The 15,331-nt window shown below is 51.3% G+C and overlaps 1 protein-coding gene across 1 annotated transcript; it reads right to left on the bottom strand.

Annotated features, from left to right (window-relative positions):
• Positions 1-1,179: 1,179 nt before the first annotated feature.
• Positions 1,180-13,303, bottom strand: LOC142916588 (basal cell adhesion molecule-like). Its single transcript, XM_076061727.1, has 9 exons — positions 13,176-13,303; positions 12,545-12,669; positions 10,869-11,085; positions 9,494-9,558; positions 8,031-8,115; positions 7,446-7,628; positions 5,047-5,174; positions 3,669-3,822; positions 1,180-2,667 (listed from the first exon to the last, which is right to left on the bottom strand). Exons 1-9 carry the CDS (start codon positions 13,234-13,236, stop codon positions 2,372-2,374), a joined length of 1,314 nt encoding a protein of 437 aa, XP_075917842.1. The 5' UTR covers positions 13,237-13,303; the 3' UTR covers positions 1,180-2,371.
• Positions 13,304-15,331: the final 2,028 nt, after the last annotated feature.

Here is a 15,331-nt window from a genome sequence, read left to right as displayed (position 1 = left end):
TAAAGTCTCCCATAGACTTAAATGTTAAAGTCTCCCATAGACTTCAATGTTAAAGTCTCCCATAGACTTCAATGCTAAAGTCTCCCATAGACTTCAATGTTAAAGTCTCCCATAGAGTTCAATGTTAAAGTCTCCCATAGACTTCAATGATAAAGTCTCCCATAGACTTCAATGTTAAAGTCTCCCATAGACTTCAATGTTAAAGTCTCCCATAGACTTCAATGTTAAAGTCTCCCATAGACTTCGATGCTAAAGTCTCCCATAGACTTCAATGTTAAAGTCTCCCATAGACTTCAATGTTAAAGTCTCCCATAGACTTCAATGTTAAAGTCTCCCATAGACTTCAATGCTAAAGTCTCCCATAGACTTCAATGTTAAAGTCTCCCATAGACTTCAATGTTAAAGTCTCCCATAGACTTCAAAGAATATGGACACAGCAACCAACCTTATTTATTCACTCTAAGCCCTGTGCAGTTTTAATGAAGGTTATACCTGATTGTAAATCAAATGCGACATCGTTTAATTTCAAAGGCACGAACCAATAATGCTAATAAAATACAATGCGGGAATATAGATGAGTTCAAAATGAAAATGTGTTTTTTCTTTGCAAGCTAACTGTATGAAAAATTACATCTGTTGAAGAAATAAATTACTTGCTCAAAGGATTAAATCACCTTCCATTATTCAATGTGCATCTCAGATTACTGTTTCTGTGACTAAAGACAATGCAAGTGATCATTGCTGAGATTTGTTGCCAAGATTTGTTCCACTTGCTTGTGTACAGTATATATATATTACTTTCATGTTACTGTTTAAATAGAAGGAAGACGTCGTAATGACCCAACGCCACCTATTTCACGGCGTGACTCCACAGGAGAGCCAGGTGATAGGTTTAAGTCTTCTCGACGATTGCCTTGACCTTTGCTAAGATTAGCCAAATAAGCGGATTCTTTACTCATCCATCCCTCGAAGTTGGCTGTATCACTTGGGGTAGCTAATGCCCACATTAGAATGAGCCAGCACCGTTTTTTATGACAGACAGTAAAATAGAATGATGGATTGATCCATTGATATCAATATCGATTTCGCATTTAATTAAGCATGCATTGAATAGAATATGAAAACAATGGATTATTTGTATCTGAATGTTTATGCAATGGGCCCAAATTCACTACAATGTTATAAAAAACGGATAGATGATTTTATTTAAATTGCGGCAATTCATCTAATCACGAGGTGCAACTAGTGACATCATTGTTACACCTACATCAGAGAGCTACCTTGCATTTTCACTTAATTTGGATTCGACCAACTCTGAGAGTGAGATATAAGTAGCACATGTCAGATGACTGACACGCATTGAACTGCTCTAATGGAGCACAGGAATGTGCTGGTTAAGTGTGACCTCTTGAAGAGATGCCAGAAGATATTCTCGTGGTGTTTCTTGTGGCATCTTTACTAATTGAGACATCGATCTGCTGCCAGTAGGAATTTCCCTGCCTTGTGTATTGGCTTCGATATTACAATTCGGAACATAAATAGTTAAGCATTCAGAAAAATAGTAAAATAAAAAATACAACTGCACATTAAACATGTGCTCAGACACATTTGGCTAATCAGGGTGGAGTCTAAGGTGAAACTGGCTGTTTGCTACTGGAAAATTGATTAAGTAACTGTACTCTTTGATTTACTGTAACCATCTCTGCGTAAAAACAAATTGCATTGTCTAAGGGTATCAGCTTTCCCTGTTCCTTGGCTGTTTGCTCACGATTCTTCAAAATGTCACGGTTAGATCCGTGTTTAAACAAATAAGAGACACTGACCTTCAAAATGTCACGGTTAGATCCGTGTTTAAACAAATAAGAGACACTGACCTTCAAAATGTCACGGTTAGATCCGTGTTTAAACAAATAAGAGACATTGACCTTCAAAATGTCACGGTTAGATTCGTGTTTAAACAAATAAGAGACACTGATCTTGAAAATGTCACGGTTAGATCCGTGTTTAAACAAATAAGAGACACTGATCTTGAAAATGTCACGGTTAGATTCGTGTTTAAACAAATAAGAGACACTGATCTACAAAATGTCAGTTAGATTCGTGTTTAAACAAATAAGAGACACTGATCTTCAAAATGTCACGGCTCGATCCGTGTTTGCGACCTGAGCTCAAAACACAAAAGACACAAGGTGATGATGTTGGTGGTGATGATGGTGGTGGTGACGATGGTTGTGATGTTGACGACGGCGGTGTTGGCGCTGACGATAGCGATGGCGGCGGCGGCGGTGGCGAGGAGCCTGCTTGCAGGCCTGCCTCACGGCTCCGTGTGTCTTGGAGGCAGCGGCAGGCCGTCAACACCGCTGCTGCCTCGTCAGTGACGACCGCACATCTCGGCCAGCGACCTGCGGCCGTGCCTGGTGGCCGCGCCCGTGGCCCTGTGCAGCGCCAGCGTGTGGCCAACGCCCTCCTCCTCCTCGCTCGCGACGAAGCCGACCGCGATCGCCGCCTCTCCTCCTCCCGATCCCTCCTCTTCCGACTCTCCCGAGCAAACGTGATGAAGGGCCGAAATGATGACGACGAGGAGGGGGACGATCACGAAGATGATGGTGAGGATGATGATGATCCACGGTAGACCACGTCCCGACTCCTCCGCTTCCTCCGCTCCTCCTGCGAGTGGAGAGAGACGGTGTGGGCAGAGAGCGCGGAGAGAGAGCAGAGAGAGAGGAGAGAGTGGTGAGTGGAGAGAGATAGAGAGGAGAGAACGTGGAGAGTGGAGAGAGAGAGGACAGAGTGGAGACAGATAGAGAGGAGAGAGATAGAGAGGAGAGAACATGGAGAGAGTGGAGAGAGAGAGAGAGAGAGGACAGAGTGGAGACAGATAGAGAGGAGAGAGATAGAGAGGAGAGAACGTGGAGAGAGGAGAGAGAAAGGAAAGAGTGGAGACAGATAGAGAGGAGAGCGAGTGGAGAGAGAGAGAGTGGTGAGTGGAGAGAGAGAGTGGTGAGTGGAGACAGATAGAGAGGAGAGAGAGTGGAGAGAGAGTGGAGAGAGAGTGGTGAGTGGAGAGAGATAGAGAGGAGAGAGAGTGGAGAGAGAGTGGAGAGAGATAGAGGAGAGAGTGGTGAGTGGAGAGAGAGTGGTGAGTGGAGAGAGAGTGGAGAGAGAGAGAGAGTGGTGAGTGGAGAGAGATAGAGAGGAGAGAGAGTGGAGAGAGATAGAGGAGAGAATGGTGAGAAGAGAGAGAGTGGAGAGAGAGGACAGAGTGGAGAGAGACGGCGTGGGCAGAGAGCGTGGAGAGAGAGCAGAGAGAGGAGAGAACATAGAGAGTGGAGAGAGAGAGGACAGAGTGGAGACAGATAGAGAGGAGAGAGTGGAGAGAGTGGACAGAGAGTGGTGAGTGGAGAGAGAGTAGAGAGAGAGTGGAGAGAGAGTGGAGAGAGTGGTGAGTGGAGAGAGAGTGGAGAGAGTGGAGAGAGTAGAGAGTGGAGAGAGTAGAGAGAGTGGAGAGAGAGTAGAGAGAGTGGAGAGAGAGTGGAGAGAGAGTGGAGAGTGGAGAGTGTGGAGAGAGTGGAGAGAGAGAGTGGCGTCTCTGCTAGTGGTATGTGAGAGAGAGAGAGAGAGACTCAGCGTCATCGCTGAGTCTCTCTCTCTCCTGCCGCCCCGGTTACCTTCCACTGTGACCTTGACGGATCGCGACCTCATCAGGCCCGGCACGGAGTGCGGCGAGGTGACGCACCGGGAGCGGCCGTCGCCGCCGCTCCCCCCGGACGGCCTCGCGTGCCGCGGGGCCGGCGTGGCCCCGCCGGACACCGCCTCCCCGGCCTGAGGCACGCAGAGCGCCGGGAAGGCGACGGCCGTGAGGCTCCATGGAGCGTCGGGCGCTCTCTCTGCTACACCACCCCCCCCCCCCCCCCCCGGAACGCTCACCGACACGTGAACGCTCACCGACACGCGACGACGCGCCCACACTCATCACCGCCGAGCGGCGGTGACGTCACCACGGCGCTCGCGCCAGGCCGTGTGCACGTCGAGGCCACCACGTGAAGTGTCGAACGCCCGCGGGCAGGAGGTTCACGAGGCAGACCCAGCAGGTGCCACGGTGCCATGGGTCGACTGAGATGCCTGGCACGGTGCACCACCTGTACCCCCTACTGTGCCACTCACCTCATTCTCATCTTCGTAAATGTCACGCACCACCATCACCACCGTCACCACCGTCACCACCACCACCGTCACCACCACCACCGTCACCACCACCGTCACCACCACCGTCACCACCACCGTCACCACCACCACCACCGTCACCACCACCGTCACCACCGCCGTCTTTGTCTCCCCCGTGCTAGCGATGTTTACTACAAGTACTCATTAGAGGTTGAGTAGACCTAAGGGAGGCCCAGGACCGGTTCAGATAATCGCTATCACTGCTGTTGGCTGTGAGCGGGAATCAAACTCAGGTGGTGGTGGTGGTGGTGGTGGCACAGTAGTGGTGGCACGGTGGTTATGGTGGTGACACGGTGGTGGTGGTACGCTGGTGGTGGTGGTGGCACGGTGGTGGTGGTGGCACGGTGGTGGTGGTGGTGACGGTGGTGGTGGTGGTGGTGACGGTGGTGGTGGTGACGGTGGTGACGGTGGTGGTGGTGGCACGCTGGTGGTGGTGGCACGGTGGTGGTGGTGGTGACGGTGGTGGTGGTGGCACGCTGGTGGTGGCACGGTGGTGGTGGTGGCACGGTGGTGGTGGTGGCACGGTGGTGGTGGTGGTGGTACGCTGGTGGTGGTGGTGGTGACGGTGGTGGTGGCACGGTGGTGGTGGTACGCTGGTGGTGGTGGTGACGGTGGTGGCACGGTGGTGGTGGCACGGTGGTGGTGGTGGTGGCACGGTGGTGGTGGCACGGTGGTGGTGGCACGCTGGTGGTGGTGACGGTGGTGGTGGTGGCACGGTGGTGGTGGCACGGTGGTGGCACGGTGGTGGTGGTGGTGGCACGCTGGTGGTGGTGGTACGCTGGTGGTGGTGCTGGTGGTGATCGTGACGCAGCGACTGGGTACCTCTGCGCACTTGTAGTCGGGTATCCCGGACGACGAGGGCGTGACCTGGGTCGCCCCGGCCGTGACCTGGGTCGCCCCGGCCGTGACCTGGGTCGCCCCGGTGGGGCCAAGCCTCACGTCTTCCGGGTCTGGCGAGGAGGACAGACGACAACCCCCCGCTGAAATCTCGATTTGAAGCTTTCGTGACTGCAAGGATTCATCTCCTTTGGTTCTTTCGGTAAAGTCACCACCACGTAGAATGAGAATAAAATAATAAATTGATAAAATAAAATAACGCGATAAAATTCTCACGACGTTTCGGGCACGACACAAGCGGCCTTCGTCAGAGGCGACGGTTCAGCGCGAGGAAAGTCGTCCCCAGGCGACGTGGGTTCGACGCCTGGGCCAGGGCATCTCTCCCGCCTCGTAGCAGCAACAACAACAACAAAACAACAACAAAACAACAACACAACAACAACAACAAAACAATAACAACACAACAACAAAACAACAACAACTCAAATAGTACAACACGCCATTCCGTCCCGGGATGCCGCCTATTGTAGGTGCCACTGGTTCTTCACGTTCTGCAGCTATATATGCCACTGGTTCTTCACGTTCTGTAGATGTAGATGTCACTGGTTTTAAACGTTCTGCAGATGTAGATGCCACTGGTTCTTCACGTTCAGTAGATGTAGATGTCACTGGTTCTTCTCGTTCTGCAGATGTAGATGCCACTGGTTCTTCACGTTCTGCAGATGTAGATGCCACTGGTTCTTCACGTTCTGTAGATGTAGATGCCACTGGTTCTTCACGTTCTGTAGATGTAGATGCCACTGGTTCTTCACGTTCTGCAGCTATAGATGCCACTGGTTCTTCACGTTCTGTAGATGTAGATGTCACTGGTTCTTCACGATCTGTAGATGTAGATGCCACTGGTTCTTCACGTTCTGTAGATGTAGATGTCACTGGTTCTTCACGTTCTGCAGATGTAAATGCCACTGGTTCTTCACGTTCTGTAGATGTAGATACCACTGGTTCTTCACGTTCTGTAGATGTAGATGCCACTGGTTCTTCACGTTCTACAGATGTAGATGCCACTGGTTCTTCACGTTCTGCAGATGTAGAAGCCACTGGTTCTTCACGTTCTGTAGATGTAGATGCCACTGGTTCTTCACGTTCTGTAGATGTAGATGCCACTGGTTCTTCACGTTCTGCAGCTATAGATGCCACTGGTTCTTCACGTTCTTTAGATGTAGATGTCACTGGTTCTTCACGTTCTGCAGATGTAGATGCCACTGGTTCTTCACGTTCAGTAGATGTAGATGTCACTGGTTCTTCACGTTCTGCAGATGTAGATGCCACTGGTTCTTCACGTTCTGTAGATGTAGATGCCACTGGTTCTTCACATTCTGCAGATGTAGATGCCACTGGTTCTTCACCTTCTTCAGATGTAGATACCACTGGTTCTTCACGTTCTGCAGATGTAGATGCCACTGGTTCTTCGTGTTCTGCAGATGTAGATGCCACTGGTTCTTCGCGTTCTGCAGATGTAGATGCCACTGGTTCTTCATGTTCTACAGGTGTAGATGCCACTGGTTCTTCACGTTCTACAGATGTAGATGCCACTGGTTCTTCACGTTCTGCAGATGTAGATGCCACTGGTTCTTCACGCTCTGCAGGTGTAGATGCCACTGGTTCTTCACGTTCTCCAGATGTAGATGCCACTGGTTCTTCATGTTCTGTAGATGCCACTGGATCTTCACTATCTGTAGATGTAGATGTCACTGGTTCTTCACGTTCTGCAGATGTAGAAGCCAGTGGTTTTTCACGTTCTGCAGATATAGATGTCATTGGTTTTTCACGTTCTGCAGGTGTAGATGCCACTGGTTGTTCACGTTCTGCAGATGTAGATGCCACTGGTTCTTCACGTTCGGCAGATGTAGATGTCACTGGTTCTACACGTTCTGCAGATGTAGATGCCACTGGTTCTTCATGTTCTGCAAATGTAGATGCCACTGGTTCTTCACGTTCTTCAGATGTAGATGCCACTGGTTCTTCACGTTCTGCAGATGTAGATGCCTCTGGTTCTTCACGTTCTGTAGATGTAGATGCCACTGGTTGTTCATGTTCTACAGATGTAAAAGCCACCACCGCCATCTATTGCGTGGCGGTTGAACTTACAACTCTCGTTCCGAACAGGCAACTGGACTTACAAACAGGTTTGAGCGTCTCTCTGAACGTTCAAAAGTCAAATGTTCATAGGCAGTGGTAGTCTCTGTGTTTAATTTGACCTTAACCCAATAAGATGGTCCATCAGGCATGTAATTTCTGTTGTGCACGTCACACACATTTGTCTGTTGTGCACGTCACACGCGTTCGTTGTGCACCGGCGTCTGCCTGGTGTCCCGTGTACTCACAATGCAGCCCCACGTGGATCGTCTCCGAGGCAAAGGCCTCCCTCCTGCCGCCCGGCATCGTGTAGTTCACCACGCAGCGGTACCCGGCTCCCACATCCCGCTCCTCCGGTTTGTAGCTCAGGACGGATGTCACGGCGAAGGTGCCGTTGGCCTCCGTCGCTACCGTCCGCGTCACTTTCACGTCTAGCCACGCGCACGCATGCAAAGACAAAGATCCCCCGTGTGGACTTCAACAGACCGTTGGGACAAGTGCTTTTAGCGAGTGGCAGCCCGGCACGACACGCGAGGGGGTGGGCGGCCAGCACCACGCCCCGCCAGCTTTGTCCCCGCGGCGCTAGCGATGTTTACTCACTGCACCACGTAATAGTGTACACTATGCAATACACGGCACTATAGCAGACGTATTCACCAACAGATACATTAACCGACAGATACATTCACCAGCAGATACATTCACCAGCAGATACACTAACCAACAGATATATTCACCAACAGATACATTAACCAACAGATACATTCACCAGCAGATATATTCACCGGCAGATACATTAACCAACAGATATATTCACCAGCAGATATACTTACCAGGTGATGGCAACAGGGGCAGGGAAGCCTTGTACCAGGTGATGTGGGGCTCTGGGTAAGCGTTGTGCACGAAACATTTACCAATCTGCACGAGAGGGAAACAGACCAACACACACAACAAAGAACCCCTGTATAGCCTTAACAGACTGTAGGGGCAAGTGCTGTTAGCGAGCACCTATAAAGGCCGGAACGGTACACGAGGGGGTGGGTGGCCAGCACCACGCCCGACCGCCTTTGTCTCCCTAGTGGCAATGTTTACACACCGCACCAGGTACTCATTTGAGGCTGAGTCGACCTAGGGGAGGTCCGGGACCGGTTCAGATAATCGTCACTGGTGTTGGCCGTGAGCGGGAATCGAACCCGGATCGCCAGGTTCATAGCGCAGCGCGCTAACCGCTACACTACCGCTCCTCACTCACACATAGACACTCACACAGAGACACACACAAACACTCACACACAGAGACACTCACACAGAGACACACACAGACACTCACACACAGAGACACTCACACAGGGAGACACACACAGAGACACTCACACACAGAAACACACACAGACCAACACACACAACAAAGACAAAGAACCCATGTATAGCCTTAACAGACTGTAGGGGCAAGTGCTGTTAGCGAGCACCTATGAAGGCCAGAATGGCACACGAGGAGGTGGGTGGCCAGCACCACGCCCGGTCGCCTTTGTCTCCCTGGTGCTGGCGATGTTTTTACGCACCGCACCAGGTATTTGAGGCCGAGTCGACCTAGGGGAGGCACAGGAACCGGTTCAGATCATCGTCACCGGTATTGGCCGTGAGCGGGAATCGAACCCGGGTTGCCAGGGTAGTAGCGTTGTCCACGTCGGGATCGAACCCACGACCTCCTGCGTACCAGGCGAGGTAGTCGACATCCCCCTAACCAAAACTAAACCACGTTTGAATCTACGCACGAATCGGTGGCGTCTACAGCACAGCTGTTGGCGTGCGGCCGTTTTCGCGAAGGGGACGCCGTGAAGGTAAAAAAAAAACAACCCTTAAATGACCGTCAGCGGACGGTGCAACAGGAATTTGAAATAAAAAAATGTCAACGTATTCTAGATTTAAAGCTTTCGTGACTGCAAGGATCTCCATACTCTTTGGTTCTATTCGGTAAAGTCACCACGTAGGTAAAAAAGTAAAACAACAAAAAATCACGACGTTACGGCCACAACACAAGCGGCCTTCTTCAGGTGAAGGGATCAGGCTGTCTCGAGGACAGTGCTGGAGTGAAACACAGCCACGCTCAGACCGCGACCTTTAAGCGTGGCTGTGTTTCACTCCAGCACTGTCCTCGAGACAGCCTGATCCCTTCACCTGACGAAGGCCGCTTGTGTTGTGGCCGAAACGTCGTGATTTTTGTTTTATTTTTTACCTACGTGGTGACTTTACCGAATAGAACCAAAGAGAATGTCAACGTAGGCCAAGGGCTCACCTCGTGGCGCTGTCCGTTGAGCAGCACGGGCCGCTTGCTCGCCGTCACGGCCACCGTGGGGGCCGCTGGAAGGGAAGCGAGGGGAGGGGCCGTCCCGTGCGTCAATTTGTCGCGGGGCCGTCATCGGCCACTTGCTCCTGAGTCCGACCTCACTCCGAAATGTGGCCGGGTAGTGCGTCATGTATAGTAGCAGCAGTGTGCACGCCGTGCAACGCGTGTGGAATTGACGGGAGTGAAGTTGGACTTACGGGCAAAATAGACTAACGAACGTGGACCCTCTGGATCCCGGCTTGTTCGTATGTGGGTAACGTTCGTAAGAAGTAACGTCGGTAAGTAGTAGAGACCACGCAAAAATATTCGCGAGTGAGTCACTGTGGTAACGTTCGTAAGTAGAGGCGTCACGCAGTAACGTTCGTAAGCAGGGGAGCCCTCGTAATGTCCACTAAGGAGTCTCCGTAGCAACGTCCGTAAGTAAGGGGAGCCCTCGTAATGTCCACTAAGGAGTCTCCGTAGCAACGTCCGTAAGTAAGGGGAGTCCTCGTAATATCCACTAAGGAGTCTCCGTAGCAACGTCCGTAAGTAAGGGGAGCCCTCGTAATGTCCACTAAGGAGTCTCCGTAGCAACGTCCGTAAGTAAGGGGAGCCCTCGTAATGTCCACTAAGGAGTCTCCGTAGCAACGTCCGTAAGTAAGGGGAGTCATCGTAATGTCCACTAAGGAGTCTCCGTAGCAACGTCCGTAAGTAAGGGGAGTCCTCGTAATGTCCACTAAGGAGTCTCCGTAGCAACGTCCGTAAGTAAGGGGAGTCCTCGTAATGTCCACTAAGGAGTCTCCGTAGCAACGTCCGTAAGAAAGGGGAGTCCTTGTAATGTCCACTAAGAGGTCTCCGTAGCAACATCCGTAAGTAAGGGGAGTCCTCGCAATGTCCACTAAGGAGTCTCCGTAGCAACGTCCGTAAGAAAGGGGAGTCCTTGTAATGTCCACTAAGAGGTCTCCGTAGCAACATCCGTAAGTAAGGGGAGTCCTCGCAATGTCCACTAAGGAGTCTCCGTAGCAACGTCCGTAAGTAAGGGGAGTCCTCGCAATGTCTACTAAGGAGTCTCCGTAGCAACGTCCGTAAGTAAGGGGAGTCCTCGTAATATCCACTAAGGAGTCTCCGTAGCAACGTCCGTAAGTAAGGGGAGTCCTCGTAATATCCACTAAGGAGTCTCCGTAGCAACGTCCGTAAGTAAGGGGAGTCCTCGTAATGTCCACTAAGGAGTCTCCGTAGCAACGTCCGTAAGTAAGGGGGGTCCACGTCGTAGGGGACGTCCCCCCCCCTCCCCCCCACTGCGCGTCATTCTAAAGTGAGTAGCCCCGACCGTGAGCTCGCTTACAAAACAGCCGCACTCTTGTGGTCGCCTCTGCCACGCCGGCCCGCCCCGCAAACACCTGGCAGATGAAGTCTCGCTCATCCGCGACCACCGTCGCGTCCAGCGCCAGGGCGGAATCGTCACGTTGGGCATCAATGCGGTCCGTGTAGCCGGTGTCCCCGTCGGCCACGAAGCGACGTAAGTCGCGGTACGATATCCTCACTCGCGAAGTTGTCGAAATCTGCGCCGGGGGGGGGTTTTGGCGACGGCGGTCGGGCGGATGACAGCGTGGTGAGTCTATGGGTAGCAGTGGTGAGTCTATGGGTGGTGGTGAGTCTATGGGTGGCAGTGCTGAGTCTATGGGTAGTGTTGAGTCTATGGGTGGCAGTGTTGAGTCTATGGGCAGCAGTGTTGAGTCTATGGGTGGCAGTGCTGAGTCTATGGGTAGCAGTGTTGAGTCTATGGGTAGCAGTGTTGAGTCTATGGGTAGCAGTGTTGAGTCTATGGGTGGCAGTGTTGAGTCTATGGGCAGCAGTGTTGAGTTTACGGGCAGTGCTGAGTCTATGGGTGGCAGTGTTGAGTCTATGGGTGGCAGTGTTGAGTCTATGGGTAGCAGTGTTGAGTCTATGGGTGGCAGTGTTGAGTCTATGGGTGGCAGTGTTGAGTCTATGGGCAGCAGTGTTGAGTTTACGGGCAGTGTTGAGTCTATGGGTAGCAGTGCTGAGTCTATGGGTGGCAGTGTTGAGTTTACAGGCAGTGTTGAGTCTATGGGTAGCAGTGCTGAGTCTATGGTGCAGTGTTGAGTCTATGGTGCGGTGTTGAGTCTATGGGCAGTGTTGAGTCTATGGTGCAGTGTTGAGTCTATGGTGCAGTGTTGAGTCTATGGTGCAGTATTGAGTCTATGGGCAGTGTTGAGTCTATGGTGCAGTTTTGAGTCTATGGGCAGTGTTGAGTTAACGGTGCAGTGTTGAGTCTATGGTGCAGTGTTGAGTCTATGGTAGGGTGTTGAGTCTATGGTGCAGTGTTGAGTCTATGGGTGGCAGTGTTGAGTCTATGGGCAGCAGTGTTGAGTCTATGGGTGGCAGTGCTGAGTCTATGGGTAGCAGTGTTGAGTCTATGGGTAGCAGTGTTGAGTCTATGGGTGTCAGTGTTGAGTCTATGGGCAGCAGTGTTGAGTTTACGGGCAGTGTTGAGTCTATGGGTAGCAGTGCTGAGTCTATGGGTGGCAGTGTTGAGTCTACGGGCAGTGTTGAGTCTATGAGTAGCAGTGCTGAGTCTATGGTGCAGTGTTGAGTCTATGGTGCGGTGTTGAGTCTATGGGCAGTGTTGAGTCTATGGTGCAGTGTTGAGTCAATGGTGCAGTGTTGAGTCTATGGTGCAGTGTTGAGTCTATGGGCAGTGTTGAGTCTATGGTGCAGTGTTGAGTCTATGGGCAGTGTTGAGTTTACGGTGCAGTGTTGAGTCTATGGTGCAGTGTTGAGTCTATGGTACAGTGTTGAGTCTATGGTGCAGTGTTGAGTCTATGGGTAGCAGTGTTGAGTCTATGGGTGGCAGTGTTGTGTCTATGGGTAGCAGTGCTGAGTCTATGGGTCGCAGTGCTGAGTCTATGGGTAGCAGTGCTGAGTCTTTTGCTCACCGTACGTATCTGCCCGTGACAAGTGGCGGTGTGCGGGGGGGTGGGTGGGGGTGGCGGTACTCACGATGAACCACTGGGTGACCACGCCGCTAGCCACGGAGACGTTGTACGTGCAGGGGACCACCAGAGGGCGTCCCAGTTCCACCTCGACCAGCGGCCTCACGGAGATGGAGATCGCCGCATGGCCACCTGCCACGATCACCGCACGCAGACTCCTAGTGTAGTGTATAGTGTAGTGTATAGTGTATAGTAGTGTAGTGTATAGTGTAGTGTATAGTGTAGTGTATAGTGTAGTGTACAGTGTAGTGTATAGTGTATAGTGTAGTGTACAGTATAGTGTAGTGTATAGTGTAGTGTGCAGTGTAGTGTAGTGTATAGTGTAGTGTACAGTGTAGTGTGTAGTGTAGTGTATAGTGTACAGTGTAGTGTACAGTGTAGTGTACGGTGTAGTGTATAGTGTAGTGTGTAGTAGTGTAGTGTATAGTAGTGTAGTGTATAGTGTAGTGTATAGTGTAGTGTATAGTAGTGTAGTGTATAGTAGTGTAGTGTATAGTGTAGTGTATAATGTATAGTAGTGTAGTGTGTAGTGTAGTGTATAGTGTAGTGTATAGTAGTGTAGTGTATAGTGTAGTATACAGTAGCGATGCCCCCGCTGTGTGCTGCGGTGTGACGACGTACACGATGGCGATCATCACCTTGCAAGGAGGAGAAGGAGGCGAGGAGGAGGAGCAGCACCACCAGACACCGTGGCAACATTTGGTCGGCACCGTCCTCGCCGCAGATTGTGGAGCCGTCAAACCACCGTGGCCTTCCCGTCGCTAGTCCTAGTGTAAGTATTAAACGCGACGCATTTCACGATACACGTCGAGCGGTCCTCCACTCACGACGGAGATGCGTTACGACGACCCTCACCGCAGGTCTAAAATATCGTTAAGTCTAAGATGGCCCTAGCCTACCGGGGAGTCTTAAAGAATGGTGATAATTTAGCAAAACAGAGTAATTTACAGTACCGTACTGTGTAAACTATATACTGTATGTATTTATTAATTACAATACTGTATTGCACAGTAAAATGTAAAGTAAAAAAACAAGGTAAATTCTTAGCCTACCTATGTGAACTGCAATTTAATAGAAAGTTTCTTCAGGAAACAAACCTATCCGCTGTAAAAACTTTTAACACGCATTTAACGTACAGTATCGTGCTAACCCTAACATGAAATCGCTAAACCTACGTACCGTACTCTACGTACCGTACTCTACGTACCGTACTCTACGTACCGTACTCTACGTACCATACTGTACATACCGTACTGTACGTACCGTACTCTACGTACCGTACTCCACGTACCGTACTCTACGTACCGTACTGTACGTACCGTACTCTACGTACAGTACTCTACGTACCGTACTCCACGTACCGCACTCCACGTACCGTACTCTACGTACCGTACTCTACGTACCGTACTCCACGTACCGTACTCTACGTACCGTACTCCACGTACCGTACGGTACATACCGTACTCCACGTACCGTACTCTACGTACTGTACTCTACGTACCGTACTCTACGTACCGTACTCTACGTACTGTACTCTACGTACCGTACTCTACGTACCGTACTCCACGTACCGTACTCTACGTACAGTACTCTACGTACCGTACTCTACGTACTGTACTATACGTACCGTACTCTACGTACAGTACTCTACGTACCGTACTCTACGTACCGTACTCTACGTACCGTACTGTATGTACCGTACTCTACGTACAGTACTCTACGTACCGTACTCTACGTACCGTACTCCACGTACCGTACTCTACGTACCGTACTCTACGTACCGTACTCCACGTACCGTACTCTACGTACTGTACACACACTGAACGTATCGTAACGAATCGTATTGTGCTGCACTCGCCAAGATTCGTACCTCGTAGTACGCTGCTGCGTTTGCCTGCCGCGCGAAGGTGAAAAAATAAAATGAAAAAAAATATCTTCTTTGGTTCTTTCGGTAAAGTCACCGCCACGTAGAATGAGAATAAAATAATAAATTGTTATAACCTGTCGTTCCGACAGGTTTGTTCCTTTCACCTGAAGAAGGCCACTTGTGTTGTGGCCGAAACGTCGTGAGAATTTAATCGTGTTAATTTATTACTTTATTCTCATTCTACGCGGTGGTGACTTTACCGAAAGAACCAAAGAGGATGAACTCTCGCGGTCACGAAAGCTTTAAATTGAAACGCAAAAAAAAGTAATAAAAGTAAATCACGACGTTTGACGGAAGCAACGCGAAGTGTGGTTCCATCGCTGGAGAGCAAATGGGCCGGCGGTCCCCTCTCGTCACACCCCCCCCCACGAACTCACACACGCCCCACTAGACACCCACACACACGCCCCACTAAACACCCACACACACGCCCAACTAGACACCCACACGCACGCCCCACTAAACACCCACACGCACGCCCCACTAAACACCCGCACGCACGCCCCACTAAACACCCACACGCACGCCCCACTAAACACCCGCACGCACTCCCGTAGGGTCTCGAGGAGGGATCTACCCGGCACGGTGGGTCTTCACCCGAGGGCCCCCGCTAGCGGGGACGTCCCGCGGTTTCCCCGGACCGGGAAATTGGCCGAGCCCCTCCCAGACCGGATTAAACGGCGGGCCCCCCCTAAAAGGGGGCATAGAGCTTGACAGGACCGGCGGCGACGAAGCCCGCGCGGCACGGGGGACGGTGCCCCCAAGGCGAGCTCCCTGCGGCAGGGCGCACGGCGGCGTGGGAGGGAACAGCCCCTAGGCGGACAGGAGGAGGATCTGAGAGAGCGAGGGACCGAGGGGATTGTCGGC

Source organism: Petromyzon marinus, unplaced genomic scaffold (assembly GCF_048934315.1).
Source record: "Petromyzon marinus isolate PM22_M1 ecotype Great Lakes invasive population unplaced genomic scaffold, UKy_Petmar_22M1.pri1.0 PM_G_Scaffold_4, whole genome shotgun sequence".
Taxonomy (NCBI): domain Eukaryota; kingdom Metazoa; phylum Chordata; class Hyperoartia; order Petromyzontiformes; family Petromyzontidae; genus Petromyzon; species Petromyzon marinus.
The sequence above is the reverse complement of the archived record's forward strand: the minus strand, read 5'-3'. Positions and strand labels throughout refer to the sequence as shown.